This window comes from Elgaria multicarinata, chromosome 18 (assembly GCF_023053635.1).
Source record: "Elgaria multicarinata webbii isolate HBS135686 ecotype San Diego chromosome 18, rElgMul1.1.pri, whole genome shotgun sequence".
NCBI classification, from domain to species: Eukaryota; Metazoa; Chordata; class Lepidosauria; order Squamata; family Anguidae; genus Elgaria; species Elgaria multicarinata.
The window spans coordinates 11570752-11594493 of NC_086188.1; the positions used below are offsets into that span (position 1 = coordinate 11570752).

Genomic DNA, 23742 nt, shown 5'->3' on the forward strand with positions numbered 1-23742 from the left:
GGATGTGAATGTCTGTAGAACCCTCCTCCCCTATTCCATCTTGAGACAATGAACATGCAAATAATGTGACTCCACCACCAAGTTGTTTTTCCCCCTCTCCTCTATTCCCTCTACCCCACAACCTGCTTTTTAATAACATCTCCCCCTATGAAGAGATCTGCTCAAAAGCTTCCAAATTTTTGTGATCTTACACTAATTAGACTAATACAGACTTCCAATTGCTTGTCTGCTACCTATGTGTAACAGAGACACATTCCGCCTGCTCTGAGGTTTAACATCTTTTTTGCACTCTCAGAAATGCCACCCACACACTCTTCTACAGCAGACGAGGCCACAGTCTCCAAGAGGAGAATCCATTTGGTAGGTTTATCTATAGCCAAAAATGACAAAGTGATCAATACATATTTTAGACCGCCTCTGTCCCTGAGAGCAGAAAAATGCACATCAGCTTGCTGCTTCAGATTAAACAGCCACATGGTGAGGAACGTTTTATTTTACGATGAAAAAATAATGGCTTATCATGTGCTGTCTTCAAAAAGTCCATACTAGAGACAAAAGACAAAAGCATTTTAATTTAAAAGATGGACGAGATTTACCAAATACGCTCAAGGATAACAGCCACACTACCCCCGAAACAGCCCAAATCATCTGTTCTCACTGCTCCGTACATAGCCATAGTAAATTTACTCATTTCATCCTGGGCATTTTATTTCTTTCTAAAATGTATATCCTGCCAATCAGTCAGGAAAGTTTGCTAGGGTGACTCAGTCGTCCTGTAAAAATCTACGAATTCCCAATAGAATGGTACAGTCCCACATTGACATATATGAATCTGAAAGATTGGTTATATATATAACATGCTTTTTCTTCAACTAGATCAGGATATTGGGTGCCTAGAGTGTACCCTCTTCTAAAGCGCCCCCCCACCCCAAAAATATTAGTTTGTTCTTGGTGCGTGTTCAATTTGTTTCAACAATGATTCGTCAAGTGACAAGGAGTTTCTGAACAGAGCCTCGTCCAATCTTCCCAATCAGTGTGTATATACTTTCGTGATGTCATTACACTTCCCTTCGGGGGCCTCGTAGGGATGCAGTGGTGGGGTCAGTGTAGGCTCCTGCCTCTCAAACGGAAACAGCCCGTCATCTCGCCGAATGGCCGCCTGATACAGTTCCTCCGACTCCAGCCTTAGTTCCTTCAGTGCCGCTTCCTGGGCATCCACAAGGGACTTGATTGTACACATCTCGGCCTTGTGCTGCTTTTGCCTGTACTGCGCCCACTTCTTCATGAGCAGGGCTCGCCTCTCGCTTTCCTCAAAGGCCAGCGGAGTGGGGGCTCGCACCCTACCAGAGAAAAACAGAAGCTGGTAACCACAGTTTGCCGGTTTGGATGAAATGGGAAACTTTCGTTTAGAAACCACGCGAAGTAAGATCAGCCCCTGAGGCTCTGCTTTTCTGGCCCGAAATCATGATGGGTCCAGCTCCAGCTGAGAGCCCCCTCCCTCCTGCTGTCAACTGTCTCTGCAGAGGCCACCAGAGAGGGAGGAAGCAGCAGCCAGGCACCTCTCCACCGTGCCTGGGTCCAGCTCCAGCTGAGAGCCCCCTCCCTCCTGCTGTCAACTGTCTCTGCAGAGGCCACCAGAGAGGGAGGAAGCAGCAGCCAGGCACCTCTCCACCGTGCCTGGGTCCAGCTCCAGCTGAGAGCCCCCTCCCTCCTGCTGCCAACTGTCTCTGCAGAGGCCACCAGAGAGGGAGGAAGCAGCAGCCAGGCACCTCTTCACCGTGCCTGGGTCCAGCTCCAGCTGAGAGCCCCCTCCCTCCTGCTGTCAACTGTAACTGCTGAACTTTCCAACTAAGATTGTAGTGCCTGAGTTTGCTTTCCTTTTCCCCCTCCTCCTCCTCCCTCCCAATCCCCTTTCCTTTTGTGTCATGTCTTTTAGATTGTAAGCCTGTGGGCAGGGACTGTCAAGAAATACTTTTGTAAGCCACCGTGAGAGCCTTTTTTGGCTGAATGGCGGCATAAAAATCCTTAAATAAATAAATAAAATAAAAAATGATCCAGCAGTCTGGCAGGCAATAAAGGCGGGGCCTTTTCAGTAGTGGCACTATCTCTTTGGAACTGGCTCCCAAAAGAAATATGTATGGCTCCATCTTTTTTTTTTTTTTACTTTTTACACAGATCTTAAAAACATATTTGTTCTAATCTTCGTTCTGTTAAAAGTGATGTGAGATGTACAGTGCAACAACAAAAGCAGCCATGTTGGCTTCAAGAAAAATGCCATATAGCTTAAAACTTTTATTAGGCCAACTCAAAGATCACCAAAACGGTGCCGGTTTTTGTTAATGTTTTTTTTATATATATATATATATATATATATATATATGTTCTGTGGCAGCCTCCCAGAAACCACAGGCACCCCTGACATTACCTTGCTTCATCCATGAATCTGAACGGTGTTATAAAATCTTCAATGGGAATCAGTTCTTGAGGGGCTTTCTCTAATCTTTTTATCTTCTTCTTCATTCGGTCCTTAATGGCTGATTCTCTCCTTGGATCCACCTTTTTCTTCTTCTTCGGTTCTGCTCTAATGGGAGGGGAAAACAATTCAAAAAGTTCCCATCAGCGATTAAATACACACAGTGTAGAAAAACTTCACACTTCCAGAAGATCTCCAATACAGGCATCTCAAAAGGTTTATATGTAGTAGTAATGCTCAGGACAAGTTAGTGATGCCCACCAACAGTGCTTCAGAGAAATGTCTTTACTAGATCTCAAAAGCAAACAGACTGGACCTAAAACCTTTCACATTATATTATTTTTTAAAATCAACTGTGAGCCACACAGAACTCTTATTCGCAGCACAACCCTACACATGTTTACTTGGAAGTAAATCCCACCATGTTCAACAGCTTACTCCCAGGTAAATATATATCTATTTGGATATAAGCCCTGTTGAGTTCAATGGGACTTATTCCCAAGCATGTGACACAAGTAAGCAGACATAGTCACTGTATCCTTCCTATCTCTCCTCTCTCATCTCACACTATTGCCCCACTCGTGCTCTTCGCTCCTCTGATGCCATGTTTCTCGCCTGCCCAAGGGTCTCTACTTCCCTTGCTCGGCTTCGCCCATTTTCTTCTGCTGCCCCTTATGCCTGGAACGCTCTTCCAGAACATTTGAGAACTACAAGTTCAACCACAGCTTTTAAAGCTCAGCTAAAAACTTTTCTTTTTCCTAAAGCTTTTAAAACTTGATTTTGTTCTGACTTTATACTGTTAGTTTTACCCTACCCAGTGCCTGTTTACCCTACCCTGTGCCTGTTTGCTTTCTCTCCTTATTGTTTTATTATGATTTTATTAGAATGTAAGCCTATGCGGCAGGGTCTTGCTATTTACTGTTTTACTCTGTACAGCACCATGTACATTGATGGTGCTATATAAATTAATAATAATAATAATAATAATAATAATAATAATAATAATATTGCTCCATGAGGTTTGAACAGAATGACACAAGTTCCAATCCTCATTCAGTAACAAATAAAACTTTTACACAGTTTCCTGTCCTCATTTAACACATGGGAAGGAGTGCTCTGAAGCCTTTTTAAGAGTCAGCATTTGAACTACATTTTACCTCATGGGTAGAGCTGCCCTCAGTCCAAGAAGAGAAGACTGCCAATGGTTCGCTCGACACTGAATATTCCGGATTAAGTGAGGACTAAAGAAGAATTTAAAAAAGTATTAGATAAGTCAATTCACAATAAACGGGATGACCAGTAAGATCAAAAGCATGCCAATTCCTTGCAAGAATTCTTTGACTGTTTCAGATTCAGAGGAAGCAACTGTCACTCACTGAAGTTCTTTACCATAATAAGCTTCTCCTAAGAAACTTTCCAGCTATGTTGCAGCTATGCAACATGTGTGTCAAATGATGAAGTGGACTGTAGTCCACGAAAGCTCAGGCCACAATAAATTTGTTCGTATTCTAAGGTGCCACGAAACTCTTCCTTGTTTTTGCTGTAATAGACTAAGAGAGCTGTCCTTTGCATTGGAATACTGGGAAATGTAGGGCGTTTTCTCTCTCTAAATATATTATATTATATATTTATATTTATTATATTTAGAGAGAGAAAACGCCCTACATTTCCCAGTATGCATAGGGTTGCATCCTCTGGAAATTGTTCAAAACGAGCTGAACTATAGAGGCCGTTTTCTCCTTCTTTCATAATACTAGAACCTGGGTTCATCCATAAAAGCTGACTGGTGGGGGGATTCAAGACAGATGAAAAGAAGGACTTCACACAGCACATAATTGAACTATAGAATTCGCTACCAAAAGATGTAGTGATGGCCACTACTCTGGATGGCTTTAAAGGGGGATTGGACAAATTCATGGAGGAGAAGACTATCAATGGATACTAAACCTGATAGCTATATGCTACCACTAAGATCAGAGGCAGTAAGTCTATATGCACCACTTGCTGGGGAACATGGGTGAGAGGGTGCTGTTGCACCATGTCCTGCTGGTGGGTTTCCCATGGGCAGCTGGTTGGCCACTGTGTGCTGGATTAGATGGATCCTTGGCCTGATCCAGCAAGGCTTTCCTTGTGTTCTTAAGACCCCTGATCCGATCCAAAAAGAGAATTTTTTATGTTCCGAGATACAAGAGACATATAAAGTACATTTCTTTTCATAGATGAAACAACAAGCCGAGGGGAGGGGGAAAGTAATCCACCTTCTTTTCCTTGGCACCTACCGAAGCGAAGAGCCTCCTGCCCTGCTGCGAAGCAGGCTGAGCGCAACCTGGGCAAACATGCCTCTGCCGTCCTCCGTAGCTCGGCGAACCGAGGCAGTTCACAAGTGCTCTCCGCCACAAAGGGGGACACTTCCGGCGGCGCACAAGGGTCCGCCCGCAATTGGTCTCCTCCCTGCTCGCGAGCCCTGCTACAAAGGTTCCAGAAAGAAAGCGCGCCCGCGCGGTTGTATCGTTCCCTCCTGTTCTTTCGTCTGCACGCCATAGTTTAAGTAGGGTGACCATATGAAAAGGAGGACAGGGCTCCTGTATCTTTAACAGTTGTATTGAAAAGGGAATTTCAGCGGGTGTCATTTGTATATATGGGGAACCTGGTGAAATTTCCTCTTCATCACAACAGTTAAAGCTGCAGGGGCCCTGCCCTCTTTTAAATCTGGTCACTCTAGTATAGCTCCTACACCTTTAACTGTTGTGATGAAGAGGGCATTTCACCAGGTTCTCCACAAATGACACCTGCTGAAATTCCCTTTTCTATGCAACTGTTAAAGATACAGGAGCCCTGTCCTCCTTTTCATATGGTCACCCTAGTTTAAGGTCATCATTCGAGTTATTGGTATGCAAATCTGAGAATAATAGGAGATCCATACTTAAAATCGCAGCTTTGATCTGCGATTTTAAGTAAGGGGGCAGCCCGGTCCTAACAGTGCCACCTTATGTATCTCCTCTACTCAGAAGTAAATCCCGCTAAATTTAATGGGATTTATTCCTGGGATAAATATTGTAGGATTGCGGCCTAAATTGTTGCCACTTAAATATATCCGATTAAATCAATCTTATACCACCATCCTATGCATACTTATTCAGAAGTAAGTTTCATTGTGTTTAAAAGGTTTGACTCCCTAGTTAGTCTATGCAGGAGTGGAATACTTGTGGCTCTCCAGATGTTCTTGAATTACAGTTCCCATAATCCCTGGCATTGACCATGTTGACTGGGCTGATGGGACATGGAACAAAACAACATCTGGAAGACCACAGGATACCCAGCCCTGGTCTAGAGGACTACCTTCTCAATTAATTGTTGTTGGGTTGTTGTTGTTTTAGCTGATTATAGGTGCAATCCTGTGCCATGTGCCCCAATCAGTCTAAACATGCATAGGATTGCACCCTAAGTAAATCTGCTTATATTTGCATAAAAGGAAAACCTCCCGTAGTTATTAAGGAAACATAGATAACCCCCTTTAAAAGTGAGGAAACAAGGCATCGCTAAAGCAGAAATCAACTTTGCTTCTAAATCAACTTTGCTTCTATCGATTCTAGCGATACAGCTTCTAAGCACTGGGCCATGACATAAAGGGAAGTCATAAAGGCAGCCTGCTGCTTCCTATCTCGTTTGTTTTACTGGGCATTTGGTGGGGGTATGGGTTGGCTCTGAGGAGAGAAGAGGAAGGAGTTTTGCCTTCAGGGAGTATTCGTTCCTCTTGCTTTTGCCATACACTCAATTGGTCAGGGATGGGCACCTCCAGTTCAATTATTTATAAGGAAAAACTTGCTGAAGGGAAGATCTGTATGACAGTGGAACAGTCTACCTATGGAGGTTATGGTTTCTCCATCTCTGGAGATCTGTAAGAGGAGGCTACACAGCCACCTCTCACGGATGGCTTAACTGGTTTTCCTGCACATTGCATAGGGTTGGACTGGATGATCTTTGTGGTCCCTTCCAACTCTACAAACTCCCACCCTCCCTCACCATTGGCTATACTAGAATTGTAGGTCAAAACATCCAGAGGTCCACAAGCAGTTCATCCCTGTCTGAGGTAACTCTCAGCCTCCAATTGCGATATGGCGAATAACGATCAATGAGTAGTGGTTAGAGTGTTGGACTGGAGACCAGGTTTCTAGACACACACACGAAGCTCACTAGTTGACTCTGGGACAGCTCACTAGCTGACTTTGGTCTCTCAGCCTCACCTGCCTCATAAGGTTGTTGAGAGGATAAAACAGAGTTGGAATCATGTACGCCACCTTGGGTTCCTTGCAAGGGGAAAATGGGGGTGGGGGTGGAAGCAGGATATAAATAAATGAAATAAAATAAGGTCCCAGGATCTTATTTTTCACTGTTGTAAAATCCATTTTAAGCTATTTTTTTAAAATTTCGTAAATTATTTTACATCACATTTATTTTGGTGGTGGGGATTTTTGTGAACCATGCAAAACAGAAAAGACAAAGTCCCCAATAACAGCTCAAAACAAACACACATGGTCAAGAGTCCTAACAGAACTGCACTAGACCAATTTCATAGAATGTTTATAAATGAAGCACTTGATGATATATAATCACTTAGGAGCAAAGTGCTTTTATTAATAAACGTTGTCTATCTTCTTGGTCTGTCAGGTCTCTCGCACCTTCGCATGTTGGTTTGGAGCAACTTTTGTCAACCGTCCAGAGAGCTTTTGCTACAGGGCAGGATAGAAATCTAAATGAAATGAAATCAGTAGAACAAGATCATGCTTGCTTTAAACCTGTTATTTTATTTGTAAAGAATCTCTGCATTGCTGTTAGGCTTTATTGTGGTTTCTACTTCATAAGATAGTATTCAGCTTGTACATTTTGTATTGAATTTTGTGTCTGTAATTGCTGCAAACCACCCAGAGAGCTTCAGCTGTTGGGTGGTATAGAAATGGCCCTGTGGGGAAGAAGAAAGAACAAGGGGACAGGAGCAGGCAGAAGAAACATCATGGCCTGCTCCTGTTGGACTCTTCCCCCGCCCCCACAGGGCAAACTGTCATCTTGGCCCTGTGGGGAAGAAGAAAGAGCAAGGGGACAGGAGCAGGCAGAAGAAACATTATGGCCTGCTCCTGTTGGACTCTCTCTCTCTCTCTCTCCTCCCCCCCTCCCTCCTGAACTCCTTTTCCTTGTGTGTCATGTCTTTATTAGACTGTAAGCCTGAGGGCAGGGACTGTCTTTTTTGCTAAGTGTAAGCCGCTCTGAGAGCCTTTTTTGGCTGAGGAGCGGGGTATAAATATGATAAATAAATAAAAAATAAAATAAATAAATGTAACCATCTTCGGTTGGTTCGCCAACTACGGCCTCTCCTGGACAGGGATAGGTTGGCCACGGTGGTACAGGCATTGGTAACCTCAAGATTGGATTACTGCAACGCGTTCTATGTGGGGCTGCCCTTGAAGCTGCTTCGGAAGCTGGAGCTAGTGCAGAATGCTGCAGCTTGGCTGTTGTCTGGAGCTGCCCCTTTCCAGCATGTAACTCCTCTGCTGAGAGAACTGCACTGGTTGCCTATTCGCTACCGGGCCAGGTTTAAGGTTCTTGTACTTGTGTACAAAGCCCTAAACAACTTGGGACCAGGATACCTGAAAGAGTGCCTTCTCCCCTACCAACCTGCCCGGCCACTGAGGTCATCCGAGGGCCTGCTTCTGGTGGTTCCACATAGATCCATCCTCCGATTGGAATCCACCAGGGGAAGAGCCTTCAGCGTGGTGGCCCCCCTCCTGTGGAATTCCCTGCATCTGCAGGTCAGGCAGGCGCCAACCTTGTACTCCTTTCGGCGCCTCCTGAAAACATCTTTATTCCAAGAAGCCTTTCTTTAACATGCAGCCTTGGATTTATTTTTGCTTCTTTTAAAATCTAATTGTTTTATTCTGTTTTTATTTTCATTTTATCTTGTACACCGCTCCGAAATTTTTCAATGGGGAGCGGTATATAAATATTCTAAATAAATAAATAAATATAATAAATAAACAAACTGTGAATAAGTCGTCATCTATAGTACAACCACACCATCAATTATGAGAAGAAAGAACTTGGATCTTTGTGGTTTCAGCCTGTTATGGTCTGAGGTTATGTCACAGAATCCTAGCCACTGCTTTTTCATGGAGGTTGCCCCTTTGGTTTGCACAGCAGACTTGCTTATGATTAAAATGATACACAGACTAGTGATCATTAGCCCTCTCTCTCGTATGTCACATGTAGTGAGAAGTGGCTTAGCATTGTGTACAGGCTGAAAAAAGTTAAACTGCAGGCACTTTGCACATGGACTGGAGCTTAAAGATGAACAGTACCTCTTTCCCCCACTTGCACTATGAGGGAAGGTTGCAACAGGTGGGGTTGTTCAGCTTGGAGAAAAAGAGGCTAAGGGGAGACCTGAGAGAGGTGTACAAAATTATGTGTTGCTGAGGAACATGGGTGGGAGGGTGCTGTTGCACCGTATCCTGCTTGTGGATGGTTGGCTGCTGGGTGAACAGAGTGCTGGACTATTCTTTCTCCTGCATGGTAAAGCCAGAAAAAGGCAACTTCCATTGATTAGTACTGTGGTTTTTTGATGCAGAGGGAGGAGAGTTATGGGCTCAAGTGACAGGAAGCCAGATTCCGTATGGACATCAGGAAAAACGTCCTGACTGTTAGAGCAGTACAACAATGGAACCAATGACCTAGGGAGGTTGTGGGCTCTCCCACACTAGGGGCCTTCAAAAGGCAGCTGGACAGCCACCTGTCAGGGATGTTTTGAGGTGGATTCCTGCATTGAGCAGGGGGATTGGACTCGATGGCCTTAGAGGCCCCTTCCAACTCTACTATTCTATGATTCTCTGACCCTCGGTCTGATCCAGCAGGGCTCTTTTTATGTCCTTTATGGATAACTGAGAACCCCCTTGAGGAGGAACATTAAGAACATAAGAAGAGCCCTGCTGGATCAGACCGAGGGTCCATCTAGTCCAGCACCATAGAGTAGGGTGACCCTATAAAAAGGAGAACAGGGCTCCTTGCTCTTTAACAGTTGCATAGAAAAGGCAATTTCAGCAGGTGTCATTTGTATATATGGAGAACCTGGTGATATTCTCTCTTCATCACAACAGTTAAAAGTTGCAGGTGCCCTGCCCTCTTTCAAATCTAGTCACTCTAGTATAGCTCCTGCACTTTAACCATGGTGATGAAGAGGGGGTTTCACCAGGTTCTGCATATATACAAATGGCACCTGCTGAATTTCCCTTTTCAATACAACTGCTAAAGATACAGGAGCCCTGTCCTCCTTTTCATAGGGCCACCCTACCATAGCTTACTAAATTACACCCTACCTACCTTTTCTTCTGTCGCCCCCAGATTGTGGAATGGCCTGCCGAAGGAGATTCGTAAAATTAACACTATGTGTGATTTTAAGGCAGCTTTAAAGACTAGCCTTTTCCGGCAGGCCTACCCAGATCAATGTTAAATCATGATTTTTTAAGATGTATTGATTCCTGTTCTAATGTTGTTCCCCGCCTCGATCCAAAGGGAGAGGCGGGTAAGAAATAATAATAATAATAATAATAATAATAATAATAATAATAATAATAATTATAGCGGCCATCCATCCGTGTTGGCCAGGGGACCCACAAAGCAGGACATGGGTGCAACATGTCTCTACTTCCCTTGCTCGGCTTCGTCCATTTTCTTCTGCTGCCCCTTACGCCTGGAACGCTCTTCCAGAACATTTGAGAACTACAAGTTCAACCGCAGCTTTTAAAGCTCAGCTAAAAACTTTTCTTTTTCCTAAAGCTTTTAAAACTTGATTTTGTTCTGACTTTATACTGTTAGTTTTACCCTACCCAGTCCCTGTTTACCCTACCCTGTGCCTGTTTACCCTACCCAGTCCCTGTTTACCCTACCCAGTCCCTGTTTACCCTACCCTGTGCCTGTTTACCCTATCCAGTGCCTGTTTACCCTACCCAGTCCCTGTTTACCCTACCCAGTCCCTGTTTACCCTACCCTGTGCCTGTTTACCCTACCCAGTCCCTGTTTACCCTACCCTGTGCCTGTTTACCCTACCCAGTGCCTGTTTACCCTACACTGTGCCTGTTTGCTTTCTCTTCCCCTCCTTATTGTTTTATCATGGTTTTATTAGATTGTAAGCCTATGTGGCAGGGTCTCGCTATTTACTGTTTTACTCTGTACAGCACCATGTACATTGATGGTGCTAAATAAGTAAATAAATAAATAAATAAATAATAATAATAATAATAATAACAGCACCCACCCACCCACGCACCCATGTTCCCCAGCAATTGGTGCAGACAGGCTGACTTCCTGGGATACTGGAGGTAGCCCCCAGCCATCGGGGCTGGTAGCCAGTCATAGCCTTCTCCTCCAGCTGCTGCTCCTCCTCCACTGCCGCCACCACCACCACAGCGCCCGGCTTCTGCTCCGCCGCCGGAGCCGGCCTCGTCCTCAACCTCTCTCCCTCTCTCTGGGCGTCGCCCCTTGTTTCCCGCCGGGCCGCTTAGGTCGTTGCCCTCCGCTGACTTCCGGCGTTGCCGGGGAGCCGCCGGGAGCGGGGGATGCGGCCGGGCGGTGGAGGCAGCAGGGGTGGCAGCGGCTGGCGGGGCGGGCGAGAGGGATGGAGCTGCTGCCGTGAGGAGGGAGAGAAGAAGGAGGAGGAGGAGGAGGACGGGGACGAGGACGGGCGGCGGGCAGCGGCTGGCTGGACGGGGACGGGCGGCGGGCGGTAGCAGCAGCCGCAGCCCCTGGCGTTGGGGCACCGGCTCCGAGGCCAGCAGCGGCAGCAGCAGGAGCAGGAGCCCTTCCCGGGCGGAGGCAGCCCTCGCCGGCCCTCCTCCGCCTGCCTTCGCAGCCTCGCCGAGCAGCGCCTGCCCCGACCCGCAGCCGTCCTCAACACGGAGGCCCAGGCGCCCCAGCCAGGCGGGGAGGAGGAGGAGGAGGAGGCGGAGGAGGAGAAGGGCGAAGAGGAGGAGGAGGAAAATGAAGCTCCTGAAGCCGACCTGGGTCAACCACAATGGTGAGCCGCTGCGGGGCGCGGGAGGAAAGGGAGCAGCAGCAGCAGCAGCAGCGGGCCCTCTGAGCGTGTGCAGAGTCTTCCGCCGGGGCCTCCCAGGGAGGGGAGGGAGGCAAGCTGAGTTGGGGCGTGCATGTGCAGAGCGCGCGGCTGTTCGTGGCTCTCCGGCGCGGAAGATGCTCTGGGCAGGTGCTGTCGGGTTGCAGGGGCGTCTCTGAGCATGGGCAGAGGCCTCTGCCAGGCTGCCCAGAAAGGGGGCGGAGGCTAAGCTTGGGGCATGCATATGCAGAGTGCGCTCCTGTTTGTATGGTGTGTGTTTTTTGGTTTTGGTTTTAATCTCGAGCCCTGAAGAAGCTCTGGGCATATGTGCGGTCCGCTGTGAGGTTCCGAGGTGTCTCTGAGCGTATGCAGAGGCCCCCACCGGGCTCCCCAGGAAGCGGAGAGAGGCAGAGTTTCCACATTCTGCCCAGGCACACTCCCCCTGTTCGTTGGGACTTTTTGCTCTCAGGTCCTGAAGTTGCTCTGGGCCTGTGTGCAATTCTCTGTCAGGTTCTGGGGGTAGCTCTGAGCATGTGCAGAGAGCTCCGCTGGGCTCATAAGAAGGGAGAGGGAGGCGAAGTTTGAATGTGCATGTGCAGAGTGCACCCCTTGATGTTTTTTGCTCTCAGACCCTGAAGAAGCCCAGGGGGATGCCTCTGAGCATGTGCAGAGTGCCCCCTTTTATTTTTCCCGCAGTGAAGGTTGGGCAATTTTTCTCAACCACCTGCCCTCCAGATGTGTTGGGCTACAGCTCTGAACACCTGGGAGTTTTAGTTCAGCACTTCTAACGGGTGCTCACTTGGAGAAGGTTGGGGTAGGGGTCTTTTCCAGGACACGCTCCCTTGAATCTCTCTTACATTTGGACAGGCCGTTGGTCTGCTTCTGGAAGTCTCTGAGCATTTGTATAGAGCCCCTTTCCTAAGATGGTGGTGGGACATATGCAGAGTGTCCCTTCATCACTGAGTAATCTGTAGCACATACCCTGCACACTTACTGTGTGAAGCAGGTGTAGGACTTTCCCCATGTACAGTCCTATAAAACTGCCCTACAGTGAGTCAGGTTGCATTGGGCTATCTCTGAAGGCCTCTGAGCATATGCAGAAGGCCCCTTTCCTCATTACACTCACACAGGACATTCCACCCCCCTCTAATGAGGGGGCAGTTAAGTTAGACAACCGGTCTCTGCAGTGTTGTCTATTGCGACTGACAGAGCTCTTCAATGTCAGTGTTTTAAAACTTGGGTCCTGGGACCCAAGAAACAAAGGACCACTGAGCATGTGTTGAGTGCCTCTCACATCGCTGAGGTGCTCTAGCACATTATGCCCCCCCCCACACACACACCCTGCAACAGGCTCACTTATATTATATTCCTGAGCATTGCCTGCAGAAGTAAGCTTCACTGAATTCTGAACACTGAACATGAGGAAAGCCATTAAACAGAAGAGAGGGAGCTTGGCATTTTAAATGCTTCTTACTGTGTGTGTTACATCCAGGGTACATAGCAGCGGCTACATGCATGGGAGCCACACATTTTGCTGGAAGTTGTAGAACTTTTTTTTTTTTGTCTGAACATGCATAGGATTACACCCTTAAACTTTATGTTCTTTGCATGCAGCATTGATGCAAGTAAGAGTTTTGCAGCTGGCCCTTGGGGTAAATTACATTTAATTTGGGCTTTCATTTCATTTGTTATATTTCTATACCGCCCACTAACCAGAGCTCTCTGGCTGGTTTAGAAAGATTAAAACCCTTAAAATAAATTATCTAAAACCTCCACATACAGATTCACCTTTGGGTCTGTGTTCCTTCATTTATTCAGTGTGGAGATAGTCCTGTGTTTGAAGAGACGGGTCAGTAATTTAGCTGCTCACCTGTCCACTCCGCCCACCATGTACTGCAAAAGTTCACCTGGATGCCGTATCACTTACCTGTCTCAGAAATATCGTCTTTCCTGATGGTTTGCAGAGATACGCTGGTGCCGCTATTTGGTATTTAGGAATGTTCAGAGCCCCATTTGACTGGACAGAAGGTGTATGTCTAAAATAACTCTGGTGAAGGACTCATCTCCACCAGTGACTATTCTACTTAATGCTGGGTCGGGTGAATTTACTTGACCCTTTCTGAATACTGAATACTTGAAAATCATTTAGGGCAAAAAGCCGTGGCCTCTGGGGCAAATTTATTTAATGCCCCCCAGTTGAGAACTACTTGGGAACTTCATTATAGTGCTGCAGTCTCCATGAAAAGGATGAGTTGTGGAGCCAAGTATACTATGGACGATTGATAGGAAAACAGACTCGTTTCCAAGATGCACAAGTTGGCGTCTCTAGTTTGGACCATTTTTACCCTGCTGGTGGCTTCCCAAAGGCATCTGGATGGCCACTGTAGAAAACAGGATGCTAGATTAACTGGACCTTTCAACTGATCCAGCTCGGCTCCTCTTATATTTTGTATTTCTCCTTGTAGTGTTATAGCAGTTTAGAGATTTGTTGCTTGTAGCTTTTGAATCGAGGCAGGCAAAGTTGCTGACGATGAAGATAACGTATTAATAATGCTAAAAGCATAGACTGTATCAGTATCTTATCTGAATCATATGTTGTGTTGCCCTGTTTAGAGGTAACACAAATTTCATGGTTTCCAAACAGCAAAAATGTAACAATTCTGAAAATGGATTGGTAAATGTAGGTGTTTTAGCCAATGACGGGGAAAATGATACCATTTAAAACACGTTATACGAGGACTGCGTTCTTTGCTACTACACAATTTTCTAGTTTGGAGAGAGAAAGACTGCATTTTTTTTAATAGACTAGCATGGCTTTAAAAAATGTTTTTGGAATAGCGCGATGTATTTATTTAGGGCATTTCTACCTTGCCTTCCTTCCGTCATGGAGCTCATGGGGGTGTGGATAGTGTTCACAAGCAAGTGTCTGTCCAGATGCTGCCCAGTCCTGCTTATGTCATCTAGGTTCCTTCATCATGTGCCTTCAGACTGTGTACTGGGGGCCCAGGTATGACATGCAGACTATAAATGTGAGTTTGGAACACCTCGTTTTTATCAGTGACGTGGTCTTGTTTTATACATTCAAAACACGTCGGTGGACCATGGGGGATTCAAAAGAAAAAAATAGACCACGCAGGCTGAAACTTTTGCTCTTTTCTCCTCTTGCTCTGATAGTGTTCTTTTGCCTACTTGCTGTAGAGGACCCCCTTTTGTATCTGCTAATCTACTTTTAATTGTCACAGAAGGATATGCAAGCCCTGTGTTTACACAGCAGTGGAATAATTCTGTGCTGGAAAGGTTCTTCATAGGATTTGCTGGTGGTTTTTCTTATCTTACTCCTTTAGTGGGAGTGAGCTTGTAGGCCTTCATCACCTTTCCGTTATTAATTTTTGCACAAAATGCACACAGGTTGAAAAGTAGTAGGCAGTTCTGTTAAACGGGCAAGGGGTGAATCAGGTCAAGAAGGGGCATACATGGCCACATACATTGCCTGGCACAATGGACAGCTCACACACATCCAGTTGTGTGTCAATGTACAGGTTCAGAGGAGGGCAACGAGGATGATCAGGGGTCTGGAGACAAAGCCCTATGAGGAGAGACTGAAAGAACTGGGCATGTTTAGCCTGGAGAAGAGAAGGCTGAGGAGTGAGATGAGAGCCCTCCTCAAATACTTGTTTGTTTATTTGTTGTTTCAACCATCATGGTCATATCAACTTTACAGATGCAATACAGGTAAGCACACAAAAACTCTACAGTGCAAAGAAGTATTGTATTTAAAATACAATATAAAAGCACAACCAAGATAAAAGCAGCAGCAATGCAAAAATACAGATTTAAAATACAAAGTTAAAACAGCAGAGTTAAAATTAATTTATAGACTGTTAAAATACTGAGAGAATAAAAAGGTCTTCACCTGGCGTCTAAAAGAATATAATGTAGGTGCCAAGTGACCCTCCTTAGAGAGCTCATTCCACAGCCGGGGTGCCACAGCAGAGAAGGCCCTCCTCCTGGTAGCCACCTGCCTCACTTCCTTTGGCAGGGGTTCGCAGAGAAGGACCCCTGAGGATGACCTTAGGGTCTGGGCAGGTACATATGGGAGGAGACGTTCCTTCAGATAGCCTGGCCCCAAGCTGTTTAGGGCTTTAAATGTTAATACCAGCACTTTGAATTGGGCCCAGACTTGGACTGGCAGCCAATGAAGCCCACTTTTAAAATTAAAAGTTCATTTTAATATGAAGAATTAAAATAAAAGGCACTAAGAATTTACATTAAAAGGTCCATAAATGTGTAAAAGTTAATACTACTGATATATTAAAACTTCATGTTAAATTTCATCATTACAGTTCACCCTATCGATCTCTATGAATCTTCTTCTCAACTTTTGGGCAGCCACTGCGAATCTCGCAACTCTGTCACAAATTTGTCAGCATCTGAGAGCAAATATAGAACTTTAACTTGATCATCACTTTAACTTGATCAACACTGTCTCAAATACTTGAAAGATTGTCACACAGGAAATATTTCAAGGAAATATTCCCGGTTAATACCTCCTCCATGCACCAGTCTGCTTTTAATGGACACAGTGTTTTGGGTTTTTTTTACTGCCAGAGCTATTTGCCATACTTAGAAAACCATTCCTGAATTTTGTTGGCTTTCCCCAGTGTCCTGCAGGTAGAGTCTCACTACAACCCCTCCAAAGGGAGGAAGCTTGGGGTTCATCTACACCAAGCAGGATATTCCACTACGAAAGCGATATGAAAGCAGTATGTAAAAGGCAGGAGCCACACGACTGCTTTATAGTGATATAGAAGTGCACTGCAGGATCTACACTACTGCCTTATAGTGGTACTGAAGTGCACTGACAACTGTTGGGGCCCATGACACATCTACACCAAGCAGGATATAACACTACGAAAGCGGTATATGGTATGCGTCATGGGCCCCAACAGTTGTCAGTGCACTTCAGTACCACCATAAAGCAGTCGTGTGGCTCCTGCATTTTATATACTGCTTTCGTACCACTTTCATAGTGCAATATCTGCTTGGTGTAGATGAGCCCTGGGTAATTGTGAAAACAACGTCAGGAGAAGCAAAGGAGGTCGTAGTATTTTGGAACGTGTGCCTTGGGGCAGTTGATCTTGACTTCAGGGAAGAAGGAGGAGAACAGAGTCAAGACCAGATCCTGCAGCACAATTCTTTTTCTGCGGTTGGGACTTGTGCAGTGTGAAGTATGTGTACGAGCACCCTTGGGCTACATCGCGGTGGCCTGGATTGTAGCAAGCATTTCGGCCCGAGCTACACAAACATTCCAAACCGAGGCAAGCTGTCATTAGGAGAAAGTGCTATAACTAGGCAACTAGTTCATAAGAATGCTAATTGCAGGGTACTTGGCTACCAGACCTTACTGTAAAATGATGGCAGAAGGAAATGAGGGTGTATATTAGTCCATCCAGTGATCAACTGCTTTAATTTAAAAAAGGGATGGAAATACAATACATTAAGTGGCATTAGAGACATACAGTACTTTCCCCAAAGTGTTCAAATACTAGGTTCATGCACGGGATGCCTCCAACAGAGAGAGGCAGATGTTTTGAGGTGTGCAAATGTTCTAGATGCATGTAGGTTTAAATGTAAGCAGCAGAGTTGTGACCAATTTGAATATTTCATTCGTATACCCTTGATGTAATTTGTGTCCGGTATCCGTCGGTATAAACATACGTAGGATTGTGCCGTGAATGTCTTTATTTATTTATTTATTTATTTATTACATTTTTATACCGCCCAATAGCCGAAGCTCTCTGGGCGGTTCACAAAAATTAAAACCGTAATAAAACAACCAACAGGTTAAAAGCGCAAATACAAAATACAGTATCAAAAGCACAACCAGGATAAAATCACGCAGCAAAATTGATATAAGATTAAAATACAGAGTTAGAACAGTAAAATTTAGATTTAAGTTAAAATTAAGTGTTAAAATACTGGGAGAATAAAAAGGTCTTCGGCTGGCGACGAAAGGAGTACAGTGTAGGCGCCAGGCGGACCTCTCTGGGGAGTTCATTCCACAACCGGGGTGTCACAGCGGAGAAAGCCCTCCTCCTAATAGCCACCTGCCTCACTTCCTGCTTCACCACCTGCCTCACTTACATTTGAATCTTTAGAATTCTCCTTTTCCCCCAAGCAATTCTCTATGCTCAGGAGGTTTTGGGGTCATTTTGCTTGCCTGCTTCAGTATAAGGACGAATACTCAAAGAAAAATATCTCGGCTAGCAACAAAACCAGAAGGGGAATTTAAAAAAAAATTATGATAGTGTTTGTTTATAATAAACACCGTGATCTTTACAAATGCCTTAGGGGAAGGTCCTCAAGTGGTGTTGCATGCCACTTACTTGGGGGGCGGGGCGGGCAGGGGAAGCTTTGGTATGTACTTGTCCCCAAGAGAGAGCAAAATATTTTCAAACTTCTTCCGTCACCTCCTGGTGCTGGAAGGAAACCTAAGGGCAAAGTTCTGCTAGAAGCTAAAAGACCTTCTCAAAGCTATTTAGTTAGTTTGGGTAGGTTTGTAAACAATATGTTATGAGAACGTGCTGCATGTCCCATTCCTTATCTTACTATTCTCTGTCTGTTTACCGCATTATTTCATCATCTACTACTAGATACTCAAATCCTGGGAAGATAAGGCATTCCATAAAATGGCCAAAGCTTCTTTCACAGTCTTACGGAATTCACTGCCACAAGATGCGGTGACGGCCACCAATTTGGATGGCTTTAAAGGGGGGTTGGATCAATTCCTGGAGGAGACGGCTATCAAGGGCTACTAGCCCTTATGGCTATGTGCTACCTCCAGTATCCGAGGCAGTAAGCCTGTATGCACCAGTTGCTGTGGAACATGGGTGGGAGGGTGCTGTTGCACCACGTCCTGCTTGTGGGTCCCTGTTCGACAGCTGGTTGACCACTGTGTGAACAGAGTGCTGGGCTAGATGGATCCTCGGTCTGATCCAGCGTGGTACTTCTTACGTTCTTATGCAAGAGGACTAGTGATGGCTAACAGCAGGCAATGTTTCCGGGACATCAGGAAAAATTTCCTGACTGTTAGAGCAGTACGACAATGGAATCAGTTGCCTAGGGAGGTTGTGGGCTCTCCCACACTAGAGGCCTTCAAGAGGCAGCTGGACAAGCATCTGTCAGGGATGCTTTAGGGTGGATTCCTGCATTGAGCAGGGGGTTGGACTCAATGGCCTTGTAGGCCCCTTCCAACTCTGCTATTCTATGATTCTATAACCGATCCAAAGAATTTTAGGGCATTGTGGAAAGATTTCTTATTGCGCAACCCCAAACATGTCTGTTCAGAAGAAAGCCCCATTTAGTTCGGCGTTTACAATACTGGACTAGATGAACTGATGGTCTGATTCAATGGGGCGATTCCCCCAATCACCACAGCCCACCATGACTTATATAAGCCATGGTGGGTTGCAATGCATGCTGGGGGCCATCTTGAACATTCAACCATGGTATTATGGCAGCTTCCTGTGTTCCTAGGGTGTGGGCTGGGATGAAAAGCCAGGGACAAAAAGATGAGTGCAATGGATGGAGGTCTGGCAGCACATGCAAAGCTGGTGTACGTAATCTAGGTGTATGTCTTTTGCACCAGGCTCTGGTTGGTAGCTCTCAGGACTCTAATAAAAAACTAAGTTTATCCCACAAGCCCAAAGTCTGCTTTACTCTTCTGTAGTGTATTCACAAAACCAAATCAGGTGTCGTTCTCATTAATCGTAGGGAAATAGGAAATTACGTTATACTTAGTCAGACCGTTGTTTCATCGAGCCCAGTATTGCTGACACTGACTGGCAGCGGCTCTCCAGAGTTACAGTCAGGAGTTTGTTTTTTCAACCCTACCTGGACGTGCCGGGGATTGAACCAGGGACCTTCTGCATGCGAAGCATGTGTTCTACGGTAGAGCCGGTAACCTTCCATTTCTAACGGATGCTCAGCCCAAGGGTCTCAGTACCATCAATTATGCTTAATTGAATTTATGTCCCACTGGGTCCTTAAGATGGGAGAAAGCACAATATGTTTTCGTATTGCTGTTTTCAAAAATAAGATAAGACTGAGAATTGTGATCGGGGCAACGTTGCACTCCAGTCCAATGCTGAAATTATTTTATTTTTCAGAACGATGGAGCAACTTGCTATTGGCTTGGACTGCACTATACGATAGTAGAGCATCAATTGGTGGAAAAGGAAGGAAAGGAACCTCTCGTGCAAGCACTGAGTCATTACTGACTCTTGGAGGGACGTCAGCTTTCGCTGATGTTTTCTTGGCAGGCCTTATAGCGGGGTGGTTTGCCGTTGCCTTCCCCGGCCGTTATTACCTTTCCCCCAGCTAGCTGTGTACTCATTTTACCGACCTCGGGAGGATGGAAGGCTGAGTCAACCTGAGCCGGCTGCCTGAAACCAGCTTCTGCTGGGATCGAACTCAGGCCGTGGGGAGAGTTTCAGCTGCAGAAACTGCTGCTTTACCACTCTGCCTAAATATATTTATGTGTAACTTGGTACATTGTGGAAAAAGGAATCTCAGCTCACAAGACTCTGTTTCTCTTACTGCTTTTTCAGGCAAGCCAATATTTTCAGTTGACATTCATCCAGATGGGACCAAGTTTGCAACTGGAGGACAAGGTACGCCTGTCGATAGATCCTCTTTTGAAAGCTCTGTATCCCGGTTGATCACTGGTTCTCTGGAAATGAAATAATCGGAATATTTTAAAATGCAGTATTAAATAAGGTAGTTGTAGTTGTGGGTATGCGTTTGCTTGAATGACACCTGTTGCAATAGCCTGGTTCACACATAATGCCAACCCATGGTTTTGTTAACCCGGGGTTTGTTGCACTGCCCAGGATTTGTCTGACAAGACGATCGAACAAACCATGGTTTGTAGCAAAAAGCTGCAGTGGTATAATTGCCTGATCTCCCCAAGACTCATATAGGCCCTTTACGCGTGAACTCTGCCTGCCGTAACAGAGGGCATTTTGTTAGTTTAAAATAAACATGACATTGCTCGGCATAATTTAAAATGTGTGATTTAATAACGTTCTCTAACTTATGTCCTTTCTTTGTTTTACTGTACATTTGTTTTACTGTACATTTAATTGTGATCTGTGGGAATAACTATGCAATTCTCTAAATTGTGTGTTGATTTCTCTCTGCCCTTAGGACAGGATTCTGGGAAGGTTGTGATATGGAACATGGCTCCTGTCCTCAAAGAGGAAGATGAAAAAAACGAGAATGTTCCCAAGATGCTTTGTCAGATGGACAATCATTTAGGTACTGTAGAATTCAACTGGTTTGTCGGTACAATGTATGGACTGATAGAAAGAAACATGGGCTTTAACTGCATAAAAACGCCTTCTCCCCCAATATTTTTTTATTTTTTAATTACACTTATATACCGCTCCCATAAACATCTCTGGGCGGTTTACAGAAATTCTAAAATTGAAATAAAAACAAGTATACAGAATTTAAAACTCTGAAACACAGAATATACACACATAAAGCATTAAAAACCATTAAAAAACTAAACATGTGGGTGATTAAGATGTGCCGCCATATGCCTGGGCAAAGAGGAAAGTCTTAACCTGGCGCCGGAAAGATAGCAGCGTTGGTGCCAGGCGAGCCTCGTCAGAGAGATCATTCCACATAGTCTGGGGGCCACCACCGAAAAGGCCCTGTCCCTCGTTGCCACACTGCGAGCCTCTCTTGGAGTAGGCACCCGGAGGAGGACCTTAGATGTTGAACGGGTATATTCACGTCGGGAGAGGCGTTCCGTCAGGTATTGTGGTCCCAAGCCGTGTAAGGCTTTATATCAATCTTCCCGGTCACTGAGGTCATCTGAGGGCATGTTCCTGGTGGTTCCACGTGGATCTATGACTCGATAGGAGTCCACCAGGAGAAGAGCCTTCAGTGTGGTGGCCCCCTTCCTATGGAATTCCCTGCCTCTGGAGGTCAGGCAGGTGCCAACTTTGTATTCCTTCTGGTGCCTCCTGAAAACGTTGTTCCAGGAAGCCTTCCCTTAACGACCAGCTGTGGTTTTATTTGCAGTTTGTCCCTTTTAATAATGTATTTTTAATTTGTTTTTATTCTGGGTTTTTTTTTTCTTTTACTCTGTTTGTTCGCCACTCTAAAATTCTTGAATGGGGAGCGATGTATAAATATGACAAATAAAAATATCAAAGGATTTCATATTATAAGAGTTAATTCAAATATTATGCCAAACTATGGTTTGGGGTTAAATGAATAAGTCCTCTCCTCTTCCACCTCCCCCCTCTTTCCTTTTGCTTGTTACCCTTTTCACAAATACCTTTCTGATGTATGCAGGCAAGTGTATTATTATTATTATTATTGTTATTATTATTATTTACAATATTTATATTCTGCTCCCCATTGAAAATTTCGGAGCGGTGTACAAGATAAAATGAAAATAAAAACAGAATAAAACACTTAAAGCAGATTTTAAAAGAAGCAAATACAATGACTCATGGCTGGACATTCTGTGCCAGACAGAAGCCATTCCAATTTGAATAATAACTAATTTTTTATTACTTCATTTCTAAAACCGCCCCTAATCCAAAAGGGATACCAGGGTGGTATACACAACATTACAACAATATGAAAACACGCACACCATACAATTCCACATGAAGAGACAAATTAAAGCAACCCAAACAAATTTAAATTTAAAAATTAATGGAATGTAAAATTCTAAAATATTGAAATATTGCTATGTTCAAATGCCTGGGTGAAAAGACTTTTTAATCCATCTGTCAGGTATGCTGTAGGGTGGATTCCTGCATTGAGCAGGGGGTTGGACTCGATGGCCTTTTAGGCTCCTTCCAACTCTACTATTCTATGATTCTATGATAATCCAGGCCAAAAAGAAAACAAAGTTGGCACCAATCATAACACCTTTTGAGAGCATTCCGAAATTGGGGTGACAGAGAAGGCCCTCTCCTTCGTACATACATAGTGTATTTCTCTCACTGATGGTGTTCAGAGAAGGGCCTCCTCTGAACATCTTCGTGGACGGGCAGGATAGCAAGGAAAGAAACGGTCCTTAGTTATCACACTGAAATCTTCGCATTGAAAAATGCTTGCTGGGTCATTTACCTTTAGGACAGGTGTAAAGATTTAGTTTTTATTTTGCCCCACCTCCTCCTACACAAACCTGGCCAAGATCAGCATCCATGATCTACTCTTTGTCCCACCACCACCAGATGTTCAGTGGGTGAATTCAAAATGACGGGGCCTTTTCTTTAATGGCATCCAGGCTATAGGACGCCCTCTTGTGGGAGACCCACCTAGCTCCGTCATTAGCTGCTTTTCCCACCTATTCAGACAAGTGTATTGCTGTTCTGTAAATTATGATTTATTTGTATGTTGTTTTTGTTTAGTTTTTAAACCTTTTAATGTACTGCTCTTTCATTGGGTTGTTTAAAGCTTTGTATTACATTTCGTTCTAGCATGTGTGAACTGTGTGCGATGGTCAAACAACGGCATATATCTGGCTTCTGGAGGAGATGACAAGCTCATCATGATTTGGAAGAGAGCGGCGTAAGTGCTTCCCCCGCCCCTCCACCTACTGAACCGTGCTCTTTGCCTCCCTGAATGGCTCCCTGTCTCTTACCCCTGTTATAAGCTCTGTTTTAAAAGCATGTTTGGATAACTTGATCATGTTTCCACCCTCAATTCTCTGTACAGGGGCAGAGGGTTCACAGAATCATAGACTAGTAGAGTTGGAAGGGGTCCCTAAGGCCATCGAGTCCAACCCCCTGCTCAATGCAGGAATCCACCCTAAAGCATCCCTGACAGATGGTTGTCCAGCTGCCTCTTGAAGGCCTTTAGTGTGGGAGAGCCCACAACCTCCCTAGGTAACTGGTTCCATTGTTGTACTGCTTTAACAGCCAGGAAGTTTTTCCTGATGTCTAGTCAGAATCTGGCTTCCTGTAACTTGAGCCCATTATTCCATATCCTGCACTCTGGGACAATCAAGAAGAGATCCTGGCCCTCCTCTGTGTGACAACCTTTTAAGTACTTGAAGAGTGCTATCATGTCTCCCCTCAGTCTTCTCTTCTCCAGGCTAAACATGCCCAGTTCTTTCAGTCTCTCTTCATAGGGCTTTGTTTCC

General features: G+C 45.0%; 2 protein-coding genes across 2 annotated transcripts in view; one reads left to right on the forward strand and one right to left on the reverse strand.

Moving 5' to 3' along the window:
* Positions 1 to 449: 449 nt before the first annotated feature.
* On the reverse strand, positions 450 to 4881 carry MRPL40 (mitochondrial ribosomal protein L40). The gene is made up of 4 exons (XM_063143741.1): positions 4753 to 4881; positions 3631 to 3714; positions 2426 to 2581; positions 450 to 1340 (listed from the first exon to the last, which is right to left on the reverse strand). Exons 1-4 carry the CDS (start codon positions 4809 to 4811, stop codon positions 1031 to 1033), a joined length of 609 nt encoding a protein of 202 aa, XP_062999811.1. The 5' UTR covers positions 4812 to 4881; the 3' UTR covers positions 450 to 1030.
* A 6425-nt stretch (positions 4882 to 11306) lies between these two features.
* LOC134410446 (protein HIRA) overlaps positions 11307 to 23742 on the forward strand; it is a 50600-nt gene continuing 38164 nt past the window's right edge. The window contains exons 1-4 of the mRNA XM_063143710.1: positions 11307 to 11531; positions 20177 to 20239; positions 20775 to 20885; positions 23078 to 23168. Coding sequence (XP_062999780.1) covers positions 11495 to 11531; positions 20177 to 20239; positions 20775 to 20885; positions 23078 to 23168 — 302 coding nt within the window. The 5' untranslated portion in view covers positions 11307 to 11494. The remainder of the gene's footprint in view (positions 11532 to 20176; positions 20240 to 20774; positions 20886 to 23077; positions 23169 to 23742) is intronic.

Coding starts and splice junctions, on each gene's coding strand:
- MRPL40 (XM_063143741.1), bottom strand. CDS start 4,811: ATGTTTGCCCAGGTTGCGCTCAGCCTGCTTCGCAGCAGGGCAGGAGGC. Junction 3,715..4,752: donor GCAGGAGGCTCTTCGCTTCG/GTAGGTGCCAAG, acceptor ATTCTTCTTTAG/TCCTCACTTAATCCGGAATA. Junction 2,582..3,630: donor AGGGCAGCTCTACCCATGAG/GTAAAATGTAGT, acceptor CCCTCCCATTAG/AGCAGAACCGAAGAAGAAGA.